The 25,096-nt window shown below is 53.7% G+C and overlaps 1 protein-coding gene across 2 annotated transcripts in view; it reads left to right on the top strand.

Moving 5' to 3' along the window:
- The window catches only part of TBC1D22A (TBC1 domain family member 22A), a 267,188-nt gene that overhangs the window by 99,089 nt on the left and 143,003 nt on the right, over positions 1 to 25,096 (top strand). For both annotated transcript variants that reach the window (XM_069586202.1, XM_069586201.1), the window contains 3 exons: positions 3,787 to 3,915; positions 7,628 to 7,690; positions 21,378 to 21,492. In XM_069586202.1, coding sequence (XP_069442303.1) covers positions 3,787 to 3,915; positions 7,628 to 7,690; positions 21,378 to 21,492 — 307 coding nt within the window. The remainder of the gene's footprint in view (positions 1 to 3,786; positions 3,916 to 7,627; positions 7,691 to 21,377; positions 21,493 to 25,096) is intronic.

Raw genomic sequence — 25,096 nt, forward strand, 5'->3', positions numbered from 1 at the left:
GGTCAGTGGCCGGGAGGTCCCCAGCGCACCCTGAGATGTGTTTATTTTGTGATCATTCACACACGTATTTGGGCAACGTGTGCACACACACGTTATATTTCGATACACGTTTATTAAGAAGTTTAAATGATGTGATCCAAATGTGTTAAAACAGTGTGCACAAGTGTGTAGTTTATGATGCAGAACAGATGCTAACTGATGCCCGAAGTGGGGTAAAGGGGTCGCGCGTGCTCACACAGCTGAGAAGGGGCGGCTGGACCTAGGGCGACTTCATCCTCCAGGCTGAGCACGGCTGTCCTTGCGTCTGCTCTTTATGGTGGGGTAAAGGGGACGCGCGTGCTCACACAGCTGAGAAGGGGCGGCTGGACCTAGGGCGACTTCATCCTCAAGGCTGAGCACGGCTGTCCTCGCGTCTGCTCTTTATGGTGGGGTAAAGGGGTCGCGCGTGCTCACACAGCTGAGAAGGGGCGGCTGGACCTAGGGCGACTTCATCCTCCAGGCTGAGCACGGCTGTCCTCGCGTCTGCTCTTTATGGTGGGGTAAAGGGGACGCGCGTGCTCACACAGCTGAGAAGGGGCGGCTGGACCTAGGGCGACTTCATCCTCAAGGCTGAGCACGGCTGTCCTCGTGTCCGCTCTTTATGGTGGGGTAAAGGGGATGTGCGTGCTCACACAGCTGAGAAGGGGCGGCTGGACCTAGGGCGACTTCATCCTCAAGGCTGAGCACGGCTGTCCTCGCGTCCGCTCTTTATGGTGGGGTAAAGGGGATGTGCGTGCTCACACAGCTGAGAAGGGGCGGCTGGACCTAGGGCGACTTCATCCTCAAGGCTGAGCACGGCTGTCCTCGCGTCCGCTCTTTATGGTGGGTCTGTGGCTCATGGTTCTCCCTCATGGTCACAGGATGGCTGCCACAGCTCCAGACTGTGCACATCCTTTTTGATTCACAAGCAGCCACAGAGAACACCTTGTACCTGGCTTTTGTGCCTGCTTCTGGTTCCCCCTTTTCCCCTGAGCCTGTCAGTCACTGGAGCTGGTGGAATGATGGGGCAGATTGGCCCATCAGGACATGTCCTGAAGGAAGGGGATTACTCACCCTGAAGGAAGAGCCTCGGGTGTGGTACCCAGAGGCTCTCCAGGACGCTGTTTGTTCGGCAGCAAACACAGTGACGTCCACCGTGGATGGGGAGACACTCTGAAAGGCGGCAGCTGTGTTTGGTCATTTGCCCACTTTCAGGTGGGGTCACTCACTGAAAGTTAGGTGCCTGCCGGGTGCTGCTGGGGGGCTGTGTGAGCAGGCCCCAGTTAGGCCAGGCCCAGCCTCCTGAGGAAGTGGCCGCCGAAGGGATGCCCGAGGGGTGAGGAGGGACACGCAAGGAATGAGCTTTAAGACGTCTGGGGAAAAAGCAAGGAGAAAGTCCTTCCCATGCAGGGCACAAGGACTGCTAAATATAAGTATAAAAGGAAAACTGTCCTTTGGACTTCACAAACATTTAAAACTGCTGTTGTTTGAGACAATAAAAAGGCAAGCCACAGGCTAGGAGAATATAATCAGAGTGCATATATTTGTCAAAAAGACTTGCATCTCGAATGTATATAGCACTCAAAACTCAGTAAGGAAGCAAGCAACTGGTTTAAAAAAAATGGGCAAAGGTCTTGAACAGATGCTTCTTCAAAGGAGAGAAACAGTGGCAGAGGGGTCTGCGAAAACACGTTCAACGTCGTGAATCATTTGGGAAATGAAGTAAAAGCCCTTGACAAGGACTGATGTTTAGAGATGGACAACGCTCTAAGGTTCTCAGACCTTGTTAGTTAGTGTGGAAAACCGTATTGTCCTTCTGGGAAAAGATCTGGCAGTTTCTGAGAAAATTAAGCATACACCTACGTTATGACCCAGTTACCCAGGAGAAATCAAGTGTATGTCGTAAAAGCCTGGTACAAGAATATTTATAACAGTTGTTATTTAAAATAACCCCAAACCAGAAACAACTCAGATGATCAGCAAAGAGTGAGTGGCTTCACAAACTGGTTTACCCATAGCCTGGAATTCCACTCAGGGAGAAAGGGTTGGGGGGGTCACTGCTGGTTTCAGGAAGAGTCTCCGGAGACAGCGGTCCGTCACGCGATGTTTCTCTCTCTCCTTCTGGCTTCACGTTCAGCACGATAATCTCCAGCTGCATCCGTGTTGCACAAGCGGCATTCTTCCATTCTTTTTATATATTCCATTATACACACACACGCACACACACACACGCACACACACACATGACATCTTCTTTATCTGTTCATCTGCTGAGGTCTGAAATACGACATGAATGAGCTTGTCTACGAGACAGAAACAGACCCACAGACAGAGAGACCGGACTTGTGGTTGCTGGGCGGATGTGGGGTGAGGGAGGGGGAAGGGCTGGGAGTTCGGGGTTGGTAGATGCAACTACTACATTCAGAACGGATAAATGACAAGGTCCTGCTGTGGCGCACAGGGGACTGTGTCCCGTCTCCTGGGATAAACTGTGATGGGGACGAATATAAGGAAAGACTGTGAGTGTGTGCATAGCTGAGTCGCTCCGCTGTACAGAGACGGGCACCACGCTGTAAGTCAGACAGACGACAGCACCTGGGCGAGGGCAGCCTTGCTGCCGGGCTCCGGTCCCCGTGGTGCCATTTCTGTGCGGTTCTGGGGTGGCGGCCGAGATGTGTGGGGCAGAGGGAGTGACTCCCGACTCCTCCTGGCCGAGGTGGGCCCCAGCACGGACTCGGGGTGACAGGCTGCTCCGATCTTCACGGGCAGTCGTCACGCAGCTGTGCGCCTTGTCACCTGTCATGGAGCCACTTACGTGAAGCAGGGACCTTCTGTTCTGGGTGTGATGCAGTAGTGTTTTGACTGAAGAAGTGGGAAATGGGAGGCAGCTGTCTGGGCTCTTCCTGGCCGCTCTTCGCCGCCTGACCCTCGCTGAGTCTGGACCCGGACTGTGGCTGCCAAGATCCAGGAGTCTTTGGAGAGAGGAGAAAATGCACACATGTGTGGACATGGGCACACACGTGTGTCTGTGTGTGCCTGGGTGTGTCATGGACACACATATAAGCCTGCACATGCCTGACCTCTCTGTGCTGTACGAAGCATGTCCAGATGGGGTTTCGGCTCTTGGTCCTGCTGTGGGAGCTCGGTGGATGCCAGCCCACCGCCGGGCCCCTGCCCCTCTGTGCGTCCGTGGGTGAAGATCCTTCACCCCCGGGGAGGCTGCAGTGCCGAGCCCGGACCCCTGGGGAGGACGGGCAGGGCTGTAGTTCCCGAGGGCTCAGCTCGCTGCCTTTCGTTTATGTCCTCCCCTCTACATTGCATTTCAGAGCACCAAGCTCATTTCGGGATGTGAGCCTTTTGGGAATTCCCTAGTCCAGTCGCTAAGACTCTGCTCTCCCACTGCAGGGGACAAGGGTTTCATCCCTGATCGGGAAACTATCAGTAACATCCCAAATACTGTGCAGTGTGTCAGAAAAAACAGAATGAAATTTTAAAAAAAGGAAAAGATGTGAGCCTTTTGATTAAAGACTTCTCATAGAGATTCCATGAGCCGTTGCTGCTCAGTTGCTAAGTCGTGTCCGACTCTTTGTGACCCCATGGACTGCAGCACGCCAGACTTCCCTGTCTCCACTGGCTCCCGGAGTTTGCACGAATTCATGTCCGTTCAGTTGGTGATGCCATCCATGAGTTACCATTAACCCTATATGCTTACTCATTCTGTGAGTTACTGTTAAGTGTATATTCTTTTCGTGTTTTTTTCTCACACAGGGTTACCTTCCTGCCAATGTAGACCGAAGACCAGCCACTCTCCAAAGGAAACAGAAAGAATATTTTGCTTTTATCGATCACTATTACGATTCCAGGAATGATGAGGTTCACCAGGATACCTATAGACAGGTGGGAACACGTTTTCTTTTTTCTTGTTACTGAAAATTCTTTCACTCGGTGGCATCTCTCTTGGTGGAAGTGCTTTACCTGGCAGGCCCCTGATTGGGCCACAGATCTTTATTTTCCCTGATAATGGTGAATTTCCCCTAAACATAGCACCTTGGGCATCTCCAGTTCCTCCTACAGGAGTGGGAAGGTATTTTCATTGGAGCCACCGAACAGAGAGCCCGGAGCCCTAGGTAGAGTGTGTCTTGTGACTCAGGGGCCATCTGACCTGAAGGTCAGAGGTCGACATCCCTCTGGGTCAGGTCAGAGGAGTGAGTCCCCGGGGCCCCAGGCGCTGACCTCTGCTGCCATCGGGGGCGTGGTTTACGTTGAGGAGAGCCGTGCTGCTCAGCTCGGCTCTGGAGGGACGCAGTTCAGTCCACAGCGGAGGTGTAGCCAGCTTATCATTTGGCTATTTAGTTTAATACAAAATGGGTATAATTATGGCCTCTTGAATAGTCAGTTGACAGACGCTGTGCATAATGGGAAAAATACTTGAAATTGATTTACGGTTCACCGTGCATCCAGAATTTGCTGTTGGAATCGCTGGAGGCCTCCCTAACTCTCCTTGTCTTTGTACCATGTGAGAATTCAGAACGGTCTGAGCCGCCGTTAAACAGGAAGGTGGTTAGGACTTGGCAGCCCTGCCTCGCATCCTGGGATGAGGCATGTCAGCGGAAGTGTTACCCCTGACACACCCGGCCTCTGGGTGCAGGAGCGTTGCTGAATTTTCTGCTCAGGTGCCCAGGCCTGCTTGTCGGTGTGGCGCAGTGCCGCCGAGAGGGCCAGAGACGGGCCTTCCCCCTGCTTGGTCATCACGGTCCTCTAAGTTAGGGGGCTCGTGGCAGCACCCTCCCCGCAGGGGAGCCCTGGCAGCCCTGAAGGAAGAGAGACTCATGGTGGGCGTAGGGAGAGGGCGGGGGCCCCTTCTCACCCTCCAGGTGGGCTCTTCTCGGCCCCTGGCCCTGCCGCCCGCACTGGGCCTAGTCCTCTGTCTACAACTCCGGCGGCTCCCAGGCCACAGGCACTGCCACCTGTGCCCCCCGGGAAACAGAGCTTGGATGCAGCATGCGTGTGGATCGGGCCAGGGAAGTGCCGGCTCGCCTGGCTCCTTCTCCACGTTGCTGGTTTCCGTGAGTGGGCTCATTTGTTACTGTTTTGCCTGTGTTTTTGCCATGTTCTTATTTCCAAAAAAGGCGTGCACAGGACAACCCCAGCATCTCTCTGCGGGATTTAGCGGGCCTCGTCCTGTTACGAATTTCTGCACGACCCCAGCATCTCTCTGCGGGATTTAGCGGGCCTCGTCCTGTTACGAATTTCTGCACGACCCCAGCATCTCTCTGCGGGATTTAGCGGGCCTCGTCCTGTTATGAATTTCTGGACGACCCCAGCATCTCTCTGCGGGATTTAGCGGGCCTCGTCCTGTTACGAATTTCTGGACGACCCCACCATCTCTCTGTGGGATTTAGCGGGCCTAGTCCTGTTACGAATTTCTAGACGACCCCAGCATCTCTCTGCGGGATTTAGCGGGCCTCGTCCTGTTACGAATTTCTGGACGACCCCAGCATCTCTCTGCGGGATTTACCGGGCCTCGTCCTGTTACGAATTTCTGGACGACCCCAGCATCTCTCTGCGGGATTTACCGGGCCTCGTCCTGCCCTGAATTTCTTGCGGGAGAGCTAACTAAAGGCGGGTTGCATGCATCTTTACTCAGCAGTTACTGTGGTAGGGAATAGAAAGCTCGCCTGTTACTGTGGGTCCCCGAATGTGTCTACATTTGTGTCAGTATGACCGCGCACAGGGTTTGCTGCTGGGGCCTGCCTGCCCTGGGCCGTGTGCCTGCCTCTTGAAGGTGGACCCTGAGCTGTCCTGCAGGGCCATTTCAGGCGCTCTGTTAGGTCATGATGGAGCCGGCCCGGGTCTGGGGCTTGGGCACCCTGGTCTCCTCACTTGCTGCCCACTCCCGGGGATTGACCCATGAACTGACCTTGGCTGCTCGTCTGCCCAAGGGGTGTGGTCTGGCCTCCGCACAGCCCCGGGCAGCCAGGACCCCGTCTGCCTCCCGCCCTTCTCTTGCCCTCTGTTCTGTAGGTTTCTGTGGGTGAAGCTGTCACGACCAAAGCACAGAGTCGGTCCCAGCTCACCTGGCGTGTCCTCCCCGCCCTGTGGGTTCTGCGGACATTGTGGCCGCCCCGGCTGGCCCAGTCCTGTGTGTGGGGGCGGGGTGTGCCGAGCTGGTGCTGAGGTACACTGCCCTGCGCCCTAGCCAGCACGTGGCGGGCAGCTCCTCTGGCCCCTGGCATGCCTCCGTGGCTCTGATGGCGTGGGGTCAGTTCTGAGGTGGCCTTGGCGGACACCCTGGCCACAGGGTGGGATCTGGAGGGTTCTGGTCTCCTGCCCGTGGCCAACTGCAGGGCTCCGGCCCCAGCAGACTGTAGTCCTTGTCCTCGGGGTCTCCTTCCCAAACCGCGGGTGCCTGCACATCTCGGCGTAAAGATCCCTCCCTACGTTGCTCAGCGGGTCTGAGTCAGGTCGTTTCTTGTGTTCCTCTGATGCCGTCTCCTCTCCGACTTCCCTTCTCTCCCTCTCTCCTACCGCCTCATAGTCCATGTTCCCGGAACTCGCTAGTCTGCCGGCCCCTGACCCCGGCCCAGTTCACTCCCTGGGCAGTCTCACTGCCTCCCTTGGGGCCACCGATGGGCAGCACATTCCTGGGTTCTCACCCGAGGGGAGAGTTCAGGGTGGGCCCCGCAAGTGGGAGCAGCTCCCCCCAGTCAGAGCTGTGCAGCTCCAGGGCCCTGCATCCCCCGGCAGCTCTGAGCGGCGGGGCGGGGCTCTGATGGGCAAGGATGCAGAGCCCGCTGGGGTGGCCTCGGCCACAGTGCTGGCGAGGGGGTGAGGAGATCCAGGCCCTGTGGGTCTCAGGACCCTCGTGGTCACGGGCAAGGACGAGGGTGGACCTGCTTCGCAGCCCCCTCCCCACGGCATCACGACGCGCCGCCTTCCCTCGGCCCGTGTGGCCGTGTGCCCGAGTGAATGGGGATGGCAGTAGCGTTGGCTGCAGTGGGGTGTTCACGCGGGGTGCTGGGGGCCGGCCGGATGCCGGCTCAAGCCCTGAGCAGGCTTACCGGAGCCGGAGGTGCTGCTGCATGGTGCGTGAGCTCTGTGATGACTCTCCTGTCAGACGGTGGTTGGGTGGGGCCCGCTGTTCCTCCCAGGGCTTTTGAAATGCTGCCTCTGAACAGTGCCCTGGATTCCCCCAAGAACTGTGTACAGCGCAGAAAAATGTGTCCCGGGTTCCAAGAAGAAGCTGTCACGGCCAAAAACTTGTACGCTATTGATGTACTCGAATTGCTCCCCGTGTCAGAGGCTGGAAATCAATGCTTGCTAATTGCTATGGATCCTGTTACTAAATAGCCGAGGGCCCGCTCTGTTTCTAGCCGGCCAGCCGCTGTTACCGGGTGGGAAGTGTGTAGCAAGGCTGTCATGCCGGGATGGGGCGGGGGCCCGGCGGATGGAACCTGCCCCCGCCACAGGAGAATGCCCCGCCCAGAGAGAGCAGGCAAGACCCCGAGTACACCCGCTGCTGTTGCTCAGTGCTGCTGTTTTAATCATCATGCCTGTCGCGGCGTCTGTCAGCTTTTAAAATCCGTGTGTCTTTCTCCTCTGTCTCCAGATCCACATAGACATCCCTCGAATGAGTCCCGAAGCGTTGATACTTCAGCCCAAAGTGACAGAGGTAAGAGCCGGGATCCGGACGTCCTGCAGAGGGAGCCCCACGCCCGCCGTCCCGGCGGCTCTACCCATGGTGGGGGCTCGGGTGGCCCCTGGGGCAGAGTCGCCAACACACAGTGCTCACTGTCCTTTTTTTGTTGTGCAAACATCAGTGTGTACAAAGGAACACAGCTGGAGTGTATGTGTGCCTGTGGTTTACACACGTGGGCCCCCCACCCAGAGTAGGACTGAGAGCCCCATCCTAGGGTGACCCACTGGAGTGTGGCTGGTCACGGAGAGGCTGCCTGCAGCTCTCAGCCGCCCCCAGGCCCCTCCCCAGGAGATGCCCGCTCTCCTGGCCTGTGTCTCCCTCCCTCTCCTCACGCCTTTAATGCACATCACGTGATACCCTGGGAGCCGTGGTCTGGAGCCGATCATTCCTCTGTCTGAGTGGTCGGGTCTCTGCAGCCTGACTTTCTTCACCTACGTTATTTTCTAGGGTTCAGCCAATCTGTGTGTCCAGTTGCTACTCAGATATTCCACACTTTCTCTTGCCTTTTTCCTGTTGGGGGACATTTGGGTGGTTTCCAGGTTTTGCTATTGGACCAGTGTTGCCTGGAACCTTCACCTACACTTCTGCAGGTGCCCACTGGCAGGGATTTCTCAGTATCGTTTATGAAGAAGTAAGGTGATGACTCAACGGACATGAGTTTGAACAAACTCCGGGGCATGATAAAGGACAGGGGAGCCTGGCAGGCTGCAGTTTGTGGGGTCACGAAGAGTCTGACACGACTTAGCAACTTAACAACAACAAGGTGTTGCAAGGTTGGGTATCATCCTGGTAAACTCTCCAGATGATGTTGGGCTGGTCTCCAGAGGGTGGTCCCGCTCCAGCGCTCTCCGGCAGAGGACCAGCCGTCTGGTGCTCACACCCCTCAGGCTCTGGGTGCTGCCAGGCTTCTCACAGTCTGTCCCTCTGGGGGCAGTGTTCATTTTCTCGTCTCTGATCACCCATGGAGTGAGCATCTCTTCCTGTGCTTCTGTGTCCCCTTCTGGGAGATGCCTGCTTCTGTCTTTGCCTGATTTCTTGTGGGTGGTTGGTCTAATTGTTTGTGGCGCATTGCTCTTTATATATTGGGGATTCTGACTCTTTGCCACTCAGTAGGGGCAGATCCCTCCTCCCACTCTGTGGCTTGTTTCTGACACTTTCCTCTTGGTGGCTGTCGCGGTCTGCAGTCTCAGTTGCCGTGGCTTTGAGCGTGCCCATCTCTTTAGTTAGGGCTGGCTTCCTGAGGAGACACCCTGAAGCCGTTCTTCCTCCCTTATTTTCACCTCAAGGCTCTGAGGTGTTACCGTTCGCGCCTGTTTAGCTCGTCGGCATCCAGTGTGTGCTGTGCGTGGGGGTCCGCTGTCCCTTCCTCCCGTGGTGACCGCTCTAGCTTTTCTGCCCACGTTTGCAGGGTCCCTTCTGTTCCCGTCTTTGTCACATTTGCGGAGCTCTGATCTCTGCTTTGGTTTCCCTGGTGGCTCAGTGGTAAAGAATCCGCCTGCAGGGTAGGAGACTCGGGAGATGCAGATTCGATCTCTGGGTTGGGAAGATCCCCTGGAGGCGGGCACGGCAGCCCACTGCAGTATTCTTGCCCAGAGAATCCCAGGGACAGAGGAGCCCCTGGGTCCGTAGGGTCGCAGAGTCGGTCGCGACTGAAAACACTGAGACTACACGCACAGACGAAGACGTGCGCGGCCTCTGTTTTGCCGCAGTGTTCGGCTTACCTTCAGATCACACGCCCGGTTCATCCAGCTTCACCAGAAGTCTCAGTACCTGGTGGGGAGTATACACAACACCCACCCACCCCCACCTTCAAAACCGATCAGGCCATCTTAAGGCTTTCCTCCTCCACGTAGGTGGGGAGCCCATGGAGGTCCCAGAATCAGATGGCCAGGGTTTTCTCTTTTCAAATTGAAGTGTGGCCGACGTGCAGTGTAACGCATTGCAGCTGTACAGGATAGTGACTCGCAGGCTTTAACTTACACTCCACTCACAGTTATTAAAAAATATCGACCGTATTCCTTGTGTTGTGCAACAGATCCTGACGGCTTGTCTTACGCCTCCGAGTTTGTGCCTGTCCAGCCCGCCCGCCCTCCGCTCTCCCCTCTGGCAGCCTCTGCTTAGCTCTCTGTGCCTGTGAGTCCGCTGCTTTTTGCTGCATTCGCTGGTGTGTTGTCTTTTTTAGATTCTGCTCTTGTTCGTTCCTAACGTCTGTTTGATTTGTGATCGGAATTGCATAGAATCTATAGATCAATTCGGGAGAACTGACATGTCTATGAAATTTAGTCTTGGTTTTCGCCAGCATGCTAATTCCCCGTTTTCTTAGACCATTCTTTAATGCCTTTCAATGAAGCTTCAGAAATTGCTCCATAAAAGGTCCCGTGTATGTTTTATTTGATTTACTCTTCACTGTCATATTGTCTGTTGCTATTATAAATGGCATCTCTTTAAAACTGAATTTTCTTATTGTTTTAAATATTTGTTTTTCGTCTTGATTGCTCTAGTAAATTCACTTCTAAATTTTGATATCTCTTGCTGTGCAGTAAGTTTGTTAAAAAAAAAACGATTATTAAAGCCAAAGTGCTTTTAGATTACAAAACACAATAGGAGAAAATTAGTTTCCCACAGAAGTAGTCATTTTGAGGTACTTCTCTTTGATTGTCCTTTTCAATAACTGTGCTTATTGTATCTGGAAAATGAGAGATCACATATTATAACCTCGTTTTAAGGTATTTTTTAAAATGAAAATAGAGTCTGCCACGCGACCTTTAGTTTATCTTTACCATTATGTTTTTCCTGCCACCTGAGACTCTCTGTGTAGAGCTGAGTTTGTGGGCTCCCAGTTTCAGAGGCAGGATTGTCCCCTCTGGTCGGTGTTGGCTGGTGCTGGGTGTGGCCAGCTGGGACCTCGATCCCTGCGGAAGCCCCTGGGCCCCAGCACTGGGCCCCGGCAGTGGGCCCCGAGGCCCCTCCCTCAGCTCCCACATGTTCCTCCTGGAGCTGCACCCATGCCCAGGGCCCGGCCAGCGGGGAGCTGCATGTGGGGGAACCAGGTGACGGAAGCAAGGGGCTTCAGGAAAAGTCTAGAAGTGCTGGTCTCAGGGAGAAGCAGGGAGAGTCAGGTTCTGGTTTGCGGCATTGCAGGGGTTAGACGTGGACGCACCGCAGCTGATCCAAGCCGGTGCTGGCTGGGCCCGTTAAGATGTACATCTGCCCTAAGCCGTCATGTGTCACTCTAGGAAGACATCCAGGCGTGAGGTGCGGGGCGGCGTGGTCAGCATGTGTTTGTACCCTTTCTGAGATGCTGCCAAGCCCTTTCCCCAGGTGGCCGTGCAGGTGCGCCATGTGCGAGAGGCCCAGTTCCTCCACATCCTTGTCATACGTGCCATTGCCAATCTGGTTAATTTTCACCATTTTGAAAAACAGCTGTGTAGTGGCATCTTAGGGGTCACAATTTGCATTTCCCTGTCGACTACGGATGTTGAGCATCTTTTCACCTGCTGATTTGTCATGCTCAGATCTTCTTTGGTGAAGTGTCTGTTCCATTTTTTTGCTCACTGTTTAATTGCTTTTGAAACCTTGAGCCTGCCTGTTCCCTGGCCTCCCCTAGGCCTTCCGAGCCAGACTCCTGGGGTGGACCCTGGAAGTCCCTGTTGGAAGGAATCACAGAGATGGAGGCTGTGGATGGAGGGAGGGTCTTTGCGGGGGGTAGGACCTCCTGGGGTGACCTACCGGGTGACGTCCCCAGGGACCTGGGACCTGGGGCTCGGCTGCCTCCCTGCCTGTGCCCTGCCCTTCCGCCTCGACCTTTCTGATCAGGCCTTCTGTCTGTGCATTTCCTCTGTCTGCTCGGCGCAGGGCAGCTGTGCACGAGCAGTCATTGCGTGGTGCTGTCTAGAGTCCTCCCTTCCTCACCCGTGACCTCAGGCGTCTGCGTCCTCTGGGCCTTCCAGAGAGTGGAGCCTTGTCGGAGACACCCCGCCCTACTTTGGTTCACACTTTGATCATCTCGGAGCTTATTGTCTGACTGTCTCCTCGTGGATGAGGTCTCACTCTGCCTGCACGTCACCTCCTCGGGAGCAGGGCTGGTGCCCAAGTGCCTGGAGCCTCACGGGACTTAGGAGATTTTGTTGAAGTGAGTCACTAATCACTGAAGCTGAAGCTCCAATACTTTGGTCACCTGATGCGAAGAACTGACTCATTTGAAAAGACCTTTATGCTGGGAAAGATTGAAGGTGGGAGGAGAAGGGGACAACTGCCCGGGTCCAGCCTCAGTGGATCCAGGGAATTCGAAGGGGAGATGGAGTCGGCATCCTAGGAAAAAGCTATTTAATTAGAAATATAAAGAGAGATTAGAAACAAATAGTGTAGTAGGAAAATTAGTGGAGAAAAGAGGCTGAATAACTTGGTTTACGTGGAAAACCAATAAAACTCCGAGACAAGGAATTTGCACCATCTACGTAGGCCACTGGCGTCCACTTGAATAGCAGAGGGTGCCCCGCCTTGGGCTCCCTCTCGCGTGGGTCTTAGAAGCCCGGGCAAGTAAGTAGACATGGCCAGCATCCACGCTCCAGATGGGAATTCAGCCAGAAGGGGGAAGAAAGAACGACACGGGGGAATCAGTCTTTCCAGAAACTGATCCATTTTCTTTATTTTCAGGTTTGCTTATATACTTTTTGTTATACATAGGGATGAATACAGAGTCATGCGGGGTCAGCAGACCTGACCTTTATCAAAATCAGGTGCTTCATATAAATGTATATAAAGGTCTTAGGGGTTTTACATCATCTTCTGGCCATGAGGCCTGCTGGCATTTTATGGCCCTTTCTGATAACGGTCAGTCAACCAGAAAACTTATTTTTTCCAGGGGTGATTTTTTCTTAAACTAGGTGCCACCCTCTGAAGGTACCAGATAAAGTTGCATTCCTATAGGGTGAGGGTGCAGTGGGTTATAATCAAGAAAGGAATTTACTTAGCCTAAGGTTTAATGTGATTAGTCTTAAAGGTTAATACTTACTTTTCTTATATGCTAGTTATATTCATTAATGTATATAAGGGCAAGGAATATGGAGACTTAGCAGCAACTATTGGCCCAACATAGAAAACCCTTCACCAATATAATTCCTAATCAACCCACTATACTATACTAATAATTTTCTAACTTCTCAAAAGAATCTGTATTTAGAAAGTTTAAAGCATCTCATGCCTCTCACGGTTGGGAGGCCGTGAACAATCACATGTGGCTGGACGAGCCTGTCAGGCAGGCTAGAGAACCTTCAGAGGAGTTTGTAAGTTGAAACACTCTTGTCACGCCCAGGAATTTTTATTGACTGGAGCTGCAAGTTAACTCCTTCTCTGAGAGAGGTGGTGGGGGAACAGCCCCCCGTAAAGTCAGAGGTGTAGGTGAGAGCATTAAACAGTAAAGTAGGCAGACTCTGGTTTTGGGGGTAGATGCTCGGGAACAGGGGGTCTCCTGAGGCTGGATCCTGCCTTTGTGTAATGCCGAACCTCCTTCCTCATGACCTTTGCCATGGGCAGAGTTTCTCACGCTGGCTCCCGGCAGACGACAGAGGATGAGTTGGTTGGATGGCATCACTGACTTGATGAACATGAGTTTGAGCAAACTCGAGGAGTTGGTGATGGACAGGGAGGCCTGGCATGCTGTGGTCCATGGGGTTGCAAAGAGTCAGACACGACTGAGCGACTGAACTGAACTGAATTGAGTAATTAATCTTTTTATCCATCGTTGTTATTTGAAAGTAAAGTTCATAACTTTTTGGCCCCTGCTCTTTTTATCTTCTATTTGTGGAAGTAACCTCAGCCTCTTACTTGGAAAATGCGAACTCTTACCCGAGGCCCTCTGGCTCATGGGCTGGTGCAGGGAGCTCAGGGAAGGAGCCTCCTCAGATCTCAGAGCTGGGCCTTCTCATGAGATAAGGTCATTAACTTGCGAGTCCCTTCTTCTCAGTAATTGTTATATTATCTGCCCGCTGGCTTTCTGCTTCTTAGAGCAGTTTCACGAATTAGGGAAATAGGATGCTTTTTCCAGTTAGCCACGGAGAAGTGACGCCTCGTTACATTTAAACAGACACAGAGGACGGTGAACATGCAGGCCTTTAAGACCCCATTATCCATGGGCGGCCCTTCCGGTTGGGGTGATGAGCTCTCCGTGGCCCTGAAGCCTGGTCATTTTCTGGGAGGCACGTATCCGTGGAGCACAGATGTGTTCATCCTGGACTTGTCTGCTGACTGTGAGCTTTCTGCAGATAGGCTTCCCGACTGGAGTATCTGTGTGGAGGGGCATGGGCCCGGCTGACGTCCGGGGCTGAGGCGGCTGGGGAGAAGCCCACTTCCGGAGGAGCAGGCATTGGCTGTGTTGTGAGGGTCTGGCCCAGACTGAAGAGGGTTGGGGCGTTTGCACGGGGTCGCTGCCTCCGTGCCCAGGGGCCTCCTCCCGGCCTGCTCTGCTCACCGGTCCCCCACTTCCTCGAGCTTGCCAGCACCCCCTCCTGCCCTGGCTGACTGTACGGCACCCACGTGATTCCCACGGTCTGCTCATGTCTCTGTCCCCTTGGACGCAGCTCTCGAGGGGGGCAGCCTCCACTCTGATCTTTGTACCTTGGGTGCCTGATGGACACTGGGGTCTCAGACGGCGTGTCTGAGCATCTTGCGGGGATTCTGGCCACGGCCGAGGCCCTGACTGTCTCTTCGCACGCTGCAGGCTGTCGAGGCCAGGGCCTGGGTCTTCCTTCTCCTGTGTCCCCCCGGCCCCTCCAGTGGGGCTGGCACGCAGTAGGTACACACCTGGCAGATGCTGGGGGGCTGTGCGCATTAGACACACGCTCCTCCTGGGGTGGGCCTTCCGGAGGGTCCTTCCACGGGAGACGCGGTGCTGGTAGGGTCTCAGGCCGGGGAGCTGTGGACGTTCAGTGCTCCTGAGCCTGCGTCTTCGTAGTTACTGCTCTCTCCATCCTGTCCCATGATTCATCTCTGTTTTACCCTTTGGAGGTGGGGGGGGATGCGTTTGTAAGGGCCTGTCGTTTAGTCGCTCAGGTGTGACCCCCAACTCTTTGTGAGTCCAAGGGCTGCAGCCCACCAGCCTCCTCCATCCATGGGATCCCCCAGGCAAGAATACTGGAGCGGGTTGCCATTTCTTTCTCCAGGGGACCTTCCTGACCCACGAGTTGAACCCACTGTCTCCTGCATTGGCAGGTGGATTCTTTCCCCTGAGCCACCTGAGAAACGTCTTTGTGAGAGCCTGAGAGATATGTGTGCATTATATAGTCAGTTCATTAAGCTCTTCTGGTATGTATTTCAAGGGTCTAATCCATAGATCTTTCCCTTTGTTCTCTTTTTGGCTTTATGGTAAAATAAATCAGAGCAGAAAGGTTTCCATAACATACATGTCCAATGTAAAGGAAAAATTAAAAATTGCTTCCACATGTTCACTGTCATGAAACCTGAGCACTGAAGAATTGATGTCTTTGAACTGTGGTGTTGAGGAAGACTCTTGAGAGTCCCTTGGACTGCGAGGAGATCCAGCCAGTCCATTCTGAAGGAGATCAGTCCTGCATGTTCATTGGAAGGCCTGATGCTGAAGCTGAAACTCCAATACTTTGGCCACCTGACGTGAAGAGTTGACTCATTGGAAAAGACCCTGATGCTGGGAAAGATTGAGGGCAGGAGGAGAAGGGGACGACAGAGGATGAGATGTTTGGATGGCATCACTGACGCAATGGACATGAGTTTGAGCAAGCTCCAGGAGTTGGTGCTGGACAGGGAGGCCTGGCGTGCTGCTGTCCATGGGGTCACCAAGAGTTGGACATGACTGAGCGACTGAACTGCGCTGTCCACTGTCAAGCTGATGAGACAGCCAGGCTGGCATCATCGGGGTCCCTGCTCTGTCCCTCCCCAGACATGTCCGTGTCCAAGGAACTGGTCCCTTGATTTTTGGTAAATTGTTCTCTTGCTCTTCTCTAGGTTTGTGGCCTGGGTGTGTGTGTGTGTGTTTCACCTGTTTTCACTCTTCATTTTAGTGGAGTTGTGCTAAGCGTGCCCCTTGTCAGCACTCTTTGTATTACAGAGTTACAGCGCTCAGCCCCAGCCGCGGCATGCATCGTGTGGCTCATTTCCACGGCTGCGTGGTATTCCCTGCGTCTTCTGTGATTTATTGATCCAGCCCAGGGTTAAGGAGCCCCTGGCTTGTGTTCATTCTGGTGCTTTTTCTCTTAAATACATCACACGACTTACTAAATCTATTCATAGATGTATTTTTAGTAAGTGGCATCTTTTTGCATTTCAGCAGCATTGTCTAATTTCTTAATGACAGTATGTAGAAATGCAGTTGACCTTTGTAAGTTAATTTCATATCTGGCAAACAGTAATCTTCTATCAGTTCCAATGCTTTGTGTGTAGGTGTATCTGAGTTTTTAAAGAAGTTAATCATATGGCTTAGGAACAATGATAGTTTATTTTTTCTTTCTGTTCTGCACATCCATGCTTGTTTTTTTTTCCCCCTTCCGCTGGCCAAGATTCCACTACAGTATTGAATATTAGTGTTGAAAGAAGGGATGTCCTGGTGTCATTCCAGTTTTGAAGAAGTCTGCGTCATTGACTTAGGATGTTTGCTCTCGGTTTGTAGGTGCCTTATGTTAAGGGTGGAGCCTTGCTTTACTCAGGGTTTCAAAGTCCTCGATGGCTGCTGAGGTTTTATCACCTCCTTTCCCACTTGTCGTCTGAGGTGAGAATAGGTCTTTGCTTCTTTATTCTGTTGATACAGCGGATTTTATTAGGCGACTTCCGAGTAGGAAGGAGACTATGCGTTCCTGAAGTAAATCCAAATTGGCCAGGACGGATTTTTCACTGCCTCGCGGGATTAAGAGTGTTAACGTCTCACGTGCCGGACTGCCCAAAGGGGAAGGCTGGCTGCTTTCTAAACGGACAGACGCCTTCTGACCGCGTCTGACTCCTCAGCTGCGCTTTGATCCGCAGCGCCATCTGCCGTGCCGAACCTCCAGTCTGATGATGGTGACCCCGTGGTGTGCTGTCTGAAGGTGCTGTTTCTTTTCCGTACTTCAGTTCTGAGCCTGACGAAATGTGTGTGCTTTGCCGGCCCATCAGGTCAAGTGACTTGAGCACAAAACGTGGGATGTGAATCCCCGCATCTCAAGGGGTGAAGGTGGAGTAACTCGCCACCCAGCGTGGCGCGGCAGCCTGCGTCAGAGCGCGGCGTTGTTAACTGGACTGTAAAGCCGCACTCAGTGTATATGTTGTGCCGTGGATGGCTGCCGATTAGTCTGCGTCTTAGATTTGTTATGGACTCTCATTTTTGTCTCATTCATCAGATGTTGTAATTTGTCTGGGGGGAGCATCCCCTCAATCATGGTGCGAGCACTTGTGTTATAAATATCTCCTCTTTCTGAGCCCACATGGCTCCTGGATTTCGGGAGATATAAATCCCACAGGTCTTCTCAACACAATCGTATATTTTGTTGTTATTCTCACAGAAATTATCTCCACGGTGCTTGATACGCTGGGAAGTCATGTTGCCGATGCATATGGTTGAATTATGATGCTTTTGCATTTCTGAAATCAGATTTTTTCCCCCCAAGTAATCATGAGCACAGCGACATCTTCAATTTCAATCTATTAAATTGTTTAGAAGGCAGACCATCTCAGCTCTCCAGGTGCCTGGCACTGCCAGCACCCTGGTCCTGCCTTGGAGGCACATGAAGGTGGTGATATGTTTGCAGAGTGAGGCCAGAGGAGCTTCTGCAAGGGGGCCTCTCGAGCTGCTCCCCGGGGCCCTCTGTGGAAGAACACTGGGCTTTTAGGGGAAGCCTGGCGTGGTGCTCAGGCTCCGGAGACTGGGCGAGCAGATGTGATGGGGTTTTCAGTGGCAAGTGGTACTGACGGTAATAGTAGCAAGTGTTTCCATTATTGTTGACGAGGGTCAGTGGGTCTGTAGAGAAGGTACTTGGGGAAGAGTTTGAAGTCTGAATTGCATTTAATGAATTCCTCCTCTCTAGCAAAGACAGACCTCAGGAATGCCAACAGAGCTTCAATAGCATATCCAGCGAATATTATCGCAGGGCCATCTCAGGTTGTTCCGTGCTCTCATTAGACACGTCCACATACGGAGGGCACGCTTCCTTCACTGGCGGATAGCACCGCTGCTCACACCACAGCGCAGCCGCTTAAGTGCGCTCCTGTCCCGGGACAGCCCCTCCGTGTGTGCTCTTTGCTAAACCGCCCCGCGTCAGCTGCCGGCCTTGTGCACCGGGTGCTCTGACTTCACCCTCCCCGTGACAGCTGTTAGTAAAATACCTGGATTTTGACACACGGAGTCGTGGGGGCTGTGGCCCCTGCAGAAATGCCCGGGGCTGCCTGCTGGGCACGCGATGATCTTGCTGGGCTCCGTTGGCGCGTGTGTGAGCCTGGGGCCCAGATGCCAGTGGAGAATCAGGCTGTGGGGCGCTGACTTTGTCCCCGTCACAGGTGGACTCAGGGAGGGTGACCAGGGGCAGGGCCGTCTGTGGGGATGCCGGAGTGTGCAGGGGACACCGAGCTGCTGAGACCACCTAGTTCCCGCTCCAGGACACCTCTCCTTTCTGGCCTTTAGGCACCTTGTGGGAAGCCGGCCCCACACCCCAGGCTGGCTGACCTTTGCCCTGGGGCCCCTGTGGCCCCAGAGCTGCCCTCATGAGCCACTGTCCCCTGGACCTGGGATGCCAGGCTGACTGTGAGGTGCCCCTTGGAGCGTGGGGCTAGGCTCTCGCTGCTCTGTGGATCCTGCAGGCCCCACCCCAGCCGGCACTCTCCCTTCAGCCCCCCTCAGCTGCAGGCAGGTCAGGACTCGGGGCTCCTGGCTGTCCTCCCGGATTTGCGCTCCCCACCGTCACCAGGCATGCTGTCTGTGTGGAGACCTTTCCTGCTTCGTCACACTCAGTGCGGCTTCCCTGGGAGTCCAGACAAGGCTGATCCGTCCATCGGATCATCGGACCCGTCCAGCGGCTGAGAGCTGCTGCCCTCAGCCAGATGCTGCTTCATGTTCTGGGTGGTGGGTGGCCCCACAGCGGGGATCAGGGCACGCACCCGCAAGGGCAGGTGGGGGCCCTGGGACTGCGGGTGGCTTGGTTGGGGTGGATCCCGCCGTGGACCCCTGGTGTGCCCAGCGTGCAGGACAGTTACCGCCAAGAGAGAGGCTGAAGGACGTTTAAACAAGTGGTTCGCCTTTCCTTTTTGTCTCCCTCTTCCCGCTCCGAGATGCATAAATCATGGGAGTCTTTCTTATTCTCTAAATTAACAGCTGTTGTTATAGGGAAATAATATGCAAGACGATGAGAGGCTGTGGGTGTGGCCTCCCGGCTCTGATTACCCAGGGAGGTAGGGGTGCTGCCTGGACAGGTGTCAGGTCAAGGGCACGCGAGCACCAGAGCTGCTGGGGATGTTGTTTATGGCGCGGAAGCTGGCGAGGGCTCCGGGCAGCTGCCGGGGCCTGTGTGGAGTCAGGGCAGGCAGGCCTGGAGACAGGGCCCCAAGGAGGATGCACACACCTGTCCCCTCTGTGAGGCGTGCCGGTGGTGGGGGGCAGACCCGCGGGTTTTGCCGGGGTCCTTGGCAGATTCTGTCCACGCCCCTGCTCGACTGGTGGCTGGGAAGGAGGGAGACCTGTGCAGGGCGAGACAGAAGGTCCCCCGTGTTGGGGGCTAGGCCATCTTGCCAAGACCGTGGGCTCTGATTCTCAGCCACGCATGGCTGCCCAAGGCCACCTCGTGGCTGCGTCTGCCTCTGTTCGCTCTGGAAGGCTCCTCTCTCCTCCTGCCGTCGGAGTGGCTCGTCTTTGGCACCACAGCCTGTCGCCTCCTTGCTGGTCTCTGTCCACCAGATGCCCCTGGAGCTGGTCCCCGCTCCCAGTCCATCTCCCACCACGGACTCTGGCGGCGGGGAGGGGCGGGGTGGGCCTTGAGGTCCCAGCTGGTGGGCCTCGCAGGTCTGGAGCGTCACTGCTCCATGGAGAAGCAGGATGCGGACGGTGGTCCAGCATCCAGGAGGCGCCCCCAGGTGTCGCTGGTCCAGAGGGACCTGTGACGGGAAGGCCCAGGGACACTGCCGGCCGGGGCCTCACGAGCAGGAAGCGGTCGGCCCTCCCCAGCGGGCGGGGAGGGGGCAGATGGCCCCCCAGCCACCCAGGGGTGCGGCTTGAGCTGGACGCCAGGTCGGCAGGGCAAGGGACCAGCACGGAGGAGGTGGCAGCTTGGTGGGCCCAGTGCAGCTGGGATTTGGGAGCTGGCGACAGAGGGTGAGACCCAGGGCGGCCAGGGCGCAGTGTGGGGAGCGGGGCCCTGGAGCCACGGGAGGCCGTGAAGCCGTGTGCGCGTGCGTGTGTGACGGCGTGGTGGGGCCCTGGTGAGACGCCTCCTGAATGCAGGTGGAGAACGGCGGGGGGCGTGAGGAGGGGAGGCAGGATGGACTAGGTGTGAGTGGCGAGGAGAGAGGAGCGGGTGGCGGGTCCTCAGACGGCGACGGGAGCCAGGCTGATGCGGATGCCCGCATCCAAGGGCCACGTGTCTCCAGCGGTCTGAGGAAGTGTCTGTTGTGTCACCGTGTGTGGGATCTAAGGGGTGGAGCAGATGAATCTATACATAAAACAGAAACACGGACACAGGACACAGACCCGAGGGGACCGAAGGGGAGAGTTAGGGCAGTGATAACGTGAGGAGCGTGCGGTTGAGAGGTGCAGACTCCTGCACGTCAGATAGGTGAGCAGCAGGGATTTACTGTTCAGCAGTCAGCTGTGTTCAGCATCTTGTAATAAACTGTAATGGGAAATGACCTGAAAAAAAATCTATTAAAAAATCAACCAAGTTCAGAGACACAAAGGATAAATCAGTGTTTGCCAGAGGAGGTTGGCACGTGAAATGGGTGAAGGGGGCAAGGCTGTCGTGTACAGCCTGGCGACCACAGTGGGCGGTATTTACCACACCTGTGAAAGTCGTGAGAAAATAAATCTTCAAAGTCCTCGTCACAAGGAAAAGAATCCTACGGCTGTGTGTGGTGATGGGCGTTAACCAGGCTTCCTGTGCTGATCATTTCGGAATATAGGAGGTACAGATATTCAGTCATTACGCCGTGCAGCTGAAGCGAACATGCTGTCACATGTCAGTTGTACTGCAGTGAAAAAGCATCCCGTGAGGGAAGCTTAGAGCGTCCACCATCCCCTTCCTCCCACGTGTCCCTCTGCCCATTCATGCCCATCACGTGAGCAGCCAGCCACCAACCTCCCCCTGCCCACCTGCCCACCTGCCCATCCCTCTGTCTCTCCACCCCTCTTCCTGCACTGCCAGGCCAGGTGCCGCTGCGCCTGCTGGCCGAGTCCAGGGCAGCCGCACGCAGTGGTTACCCGCGGGGCTGGGAGGGCAGAGAGTGAGTGTCTCTTGTAGGAGCCAGCTTGTGTGGTGGGACTGAGCCCAGGGCTCGGGGACGTTCTTCCATACTGCTTGTGAGTCTATTAAAAAAAATCAAGATAACTGGAATTTAAAAATGTTGTATTTTATATCAGACACTGAAAAGTATTGGTGACGTGTATTCTAAGGGGGCACACGTTTAAAAAGTTTCTGCTGTGTTTGCTTTCTGCTTCACCAGCTGTTCACTTTTCTTTCAGATTTTTGAGAGGATACTGTTCATATGGGCCATACGTCATCCTGCCAGCGGATATGTTCAGGGGATAAATGACCTTGTCACGCCCTTCTTTGTGGTCTTCATCTGCGAGTACATAGGTAGGATCATAGCGTGCACGATGCTTTCTTCTCACAGACGTTAAACGTGGACTTCAGTGGCCTTCCCGTGTTGCTCTGCATAATTACACCAGTGCTGAAAATGGCTGTTAATTTTAATGTTATTAATGACAGCCATTAATACTGTTGGAGAATAATAGTTTTATCACTGATGCCCACTTTGAAAAAGTCCTTAAATCCACATGCTCAACTACTGAAGACATTAAGATGTGTTCGAGGAGTGTGGTTTTGTGTTAATGGCCAGAGAGCACCAGCTTTAATGATTTGGATTTAAATGGATAAGGTTAAGGTGATAGACTATTAGTTGAATGTTTTGCTTACAAGCTAAAAACTGAATCCTCTTTAATTGCATTTCTGCAGCATTTCCTCACTGTTTTGCTTTTGATATACTAGTAGCATTTAATTTTATGGGAATATTAATTACATGCAAAATAATTGGTTTAATGGGCGTTTAGGTTGGGTTATACTGTCGCTGAGCACTGCATATTTTTCCTTCCATTTACGTTGCAGCAAATAGCCAACTGCAACATAACTTTGCCTGGTTTACGTTTCCAGTTTAGTAACAGTTCTGATGATATGTGTGTGAGATCTACTTGTTAATTCACCTGCGGACAGAAATGAAACACCGCAGGACGGGTTTACTCTTGATTGGTAGCGTTTTTATGTAAACTGGTGTTACCTTGTCCTCACGTGAACCTTCCTGCCTTGGTGGTGGTGGTGGTGGTTTTTTTTAGGTTGTGGTTTTTTTTAGGTTGTGGTTTAGCCATCTCAGTTTTAGGTCCACTGCAGAGTCTCATGTTTCTGTAATCTGACTTGAGACCAGAGGGTCCCCTGACGGTGCCCGCTTCTCATCCATTTTGTGGTCCATTTTGTGGCCACCCCTCTCCCATCGCTTGGAGTCTCATGGGAGCCTCTTCGTTGCTAAGCGACCAGTGATCCCGGGCTGCTCCCCCATCATCTGTTCAGCGGGGAGAGGCCGCTCCCGAGCCTGCCTGCCTCTCTGCTTCTCGCTTCCTCGTTTGACAGATAATGAAAGTGTTCTTAATGATCCTAGAACAGTAGGACCTCTGTCAGTAGGCTTCAGAGCTGTTAATTGAAAGAAGAAGTTCCACTGAGATGTGATTAGAGAATTGATATTCCATGTTAAATAGACCATTTAATTAATGTGGTAAATAAGTTTGTCTTAACGAGTCTAGCACCAGCGTAGGTTGTAAGACCCAAGCGATCCTTGGTGCGTTTGTCTGAATCATCAGCAAGCTGGGATGAAGGGACATGACCGCGATACTAATCGTCCGGAAGAGAGAAAAGCTGGAGAGAACACTTCGTGTTCAAGTGTTGCCTTCAGTTAAACTCAGAGACCCTCCGTGCCGTCCCGCAATCCCCAGCACACACATGTGCGCGTGCACACACACACACACACACACACACACAGGCGCACACAGGCCCCCTGGGGCTGCTGGCAATCCCTGTCTCTTCCGGCTCCTCACCCTGCTGTCCCGCTGTCGAAGGATACTGGGTCCTCACGGGAGTTTGGCGCATGGATGCTCACACGTGCAGCAGCGCCGGCCTCCGCCTCTGCAAGCACGTGTGGAACAAATCCTCAGCTCCTTGGGAGAAAAGCTATGACCAACCTAGACAGCCTGTTAAAAAGCAGAGACATTACTTTGTCAGCAAAGGTCCGTCTAGTCAAGGCTATGGTTTTTCCAGTAGTCATGTACAGATGTGAGAGTTTGACAGTGAAGAAGGCTGAGCCCCGAAGAATTGATGCTTTTGAACTGTGGTGTTGGAGAAGACTCTTGAGAGTCCCCTGGACTGCAAGGAGATCCAACCAGTCCATCCTAAAGGAAATCAGTCCTGAATATCCATTGGAAGGACTGATGCTGAAGCTGAAACTCCAGTACTTTGGCCATCTGATGGGAAGAACTGACTTACTAGAAAAGACCCTAATGCTGGGAAGGATTGAAGGCAGGAGAAGAAGGGAATGACGGAGGATGAGCTGGCTGGATGGCATCACCCACTTGATGGTCGTGATTCAGAGTGAACTCTGGAAGATGGTGATGGACAGGGAGGCCTAGCGTGCTGCAGTCCATGGGGTCGCAAAGTGGCAGACACGACTGAGCAACTGAACTGAACTAAACCTTGGGATGGAGCCCCTGGTCGCGGTTGGGCCCTGGAGGTGCTTGTCACCCCCGAGGGGAGTCAGGAGAGCTCTGGGGACCTTGGTGGCGGGGGTGGGTGTGTGGGTGGTCCAGACACAGAGGCTGGAGAAGGCCGCTGAAGCCAGCGGGGAGAAGCCCGAGTGAAGTGTCGCTCCGGGAGGGCGTCACGTGCTGGGAGAAGACAGTGGAGGCGGGCTTAGTGCAGGAGGGCCGGCCACTTCTCGGGGCTGTGGGCTGGGCAGCAGGGCTGGGTCCAGTGCTTTCCTCTCTAGGCTCCGCTGAGCCCAGGGGTCCCGAAGTCTGGGTTTGGCTGGGGGGAAGGAGGCCTCTGTGGCCTTAGCCAGCTGCGTTTCGCTCTGTCCTCTGCGGGGCCCAGATGCTAATCCCCTGTCACCCATCGGAAGTGTCTGTGCCTCTGTGTTCCCACCAGGCTGGCCTGGGGACGGGGCGCAGGCCCACGGCAGTGCTGGGTGGGGGACAGCTGTTTGTGGGGAGCTCCTCTGAGTCTTTTCGCTACGTCTTGTATTTCTGTACTTCAGAACATGTTACATATAAAATTCTGTTTCATGCCTTTTCCCGTTTAACCTTAGAACATTAGCTTGTTCCTGTATTATTAAGAGATCTTGGTAAAGATCGTTCCCACCTCTTGCATGTAATACTCTGTTGAGATAATGGAGCATAATTCATGAAACCCTTCTAGCGTTGGAGTTTTTAGTTCTTTCCCCCTAGGCATGGTGCAGTTTTTAAGTAGTTTTCAAACAGGGGCTGTCATATTCCTTTTAGCAGTGTTAAATCCTATTTAAGATTAAGAACCATTATTCCGTCACCTTGAATCCCACAGTTTAAGTAGAGAGGTATATTTTAGTTGAACTAAGTAGTTTCGGCAGAGCAAAAGATGAAGCAGCATTCCCCTAACCCCAAGCCTCTATCCTGCGTGCTGCTTAAATTTAGAAGCTGCCCTGACCAACTCGTGTGGACTCACTGTGGACCAACTCCTCAGGGTGCCTGGGTGTGGGTCGGCACGTGGGAGGAGCATTCTACAGTTGATTCTCATTACCAGCATGTGTAAGCTCTGACGATTTGATATGTCGTTTTCTGGTAAAATAAATCACTCTTGAAAGCTGATATGAAGAGTGACTGAAATGAACGATGTGTTTACTTGTGAACATTATGGATACTTTTTTATTGTTGTTGTTGTCCAGTCACTAAGTCACGTCCGACTCTGTGACCCTATGGACTGTAGCACACCAGGCTTCCCTCTCCTTCACTGGCGTGTGCTCAAATCCACGTCCTTTGAGTCAGTGATGCTTGTCTAACCGTCTCATCCACTGCTGCCCACTTCTCCTCCTGCCTTCAGTCTTTCCCAGCATCAGGGTCTTTTCCAATGAATTGGCTCGTCTCATCAGGTGGCCAAAGTATTGGAGCTT

This window comes from Ovis canadensis, chromosome 3 (assembly GCF_042477335.2).
Source record: "Ovis canadensis isolate MfBH-ARS-UI-01 breed Bighorn chromosome 3, ARS-UI_OviCan_v2, whole genome shotgun sequence".
Classification (NCBI taxonomy): domain Eukaryota; kingdom Metazoa; phylum Chordata; class Mammalia; order Artiodactyla; family Bovidae; genus Ovis; species Ovis canadensis.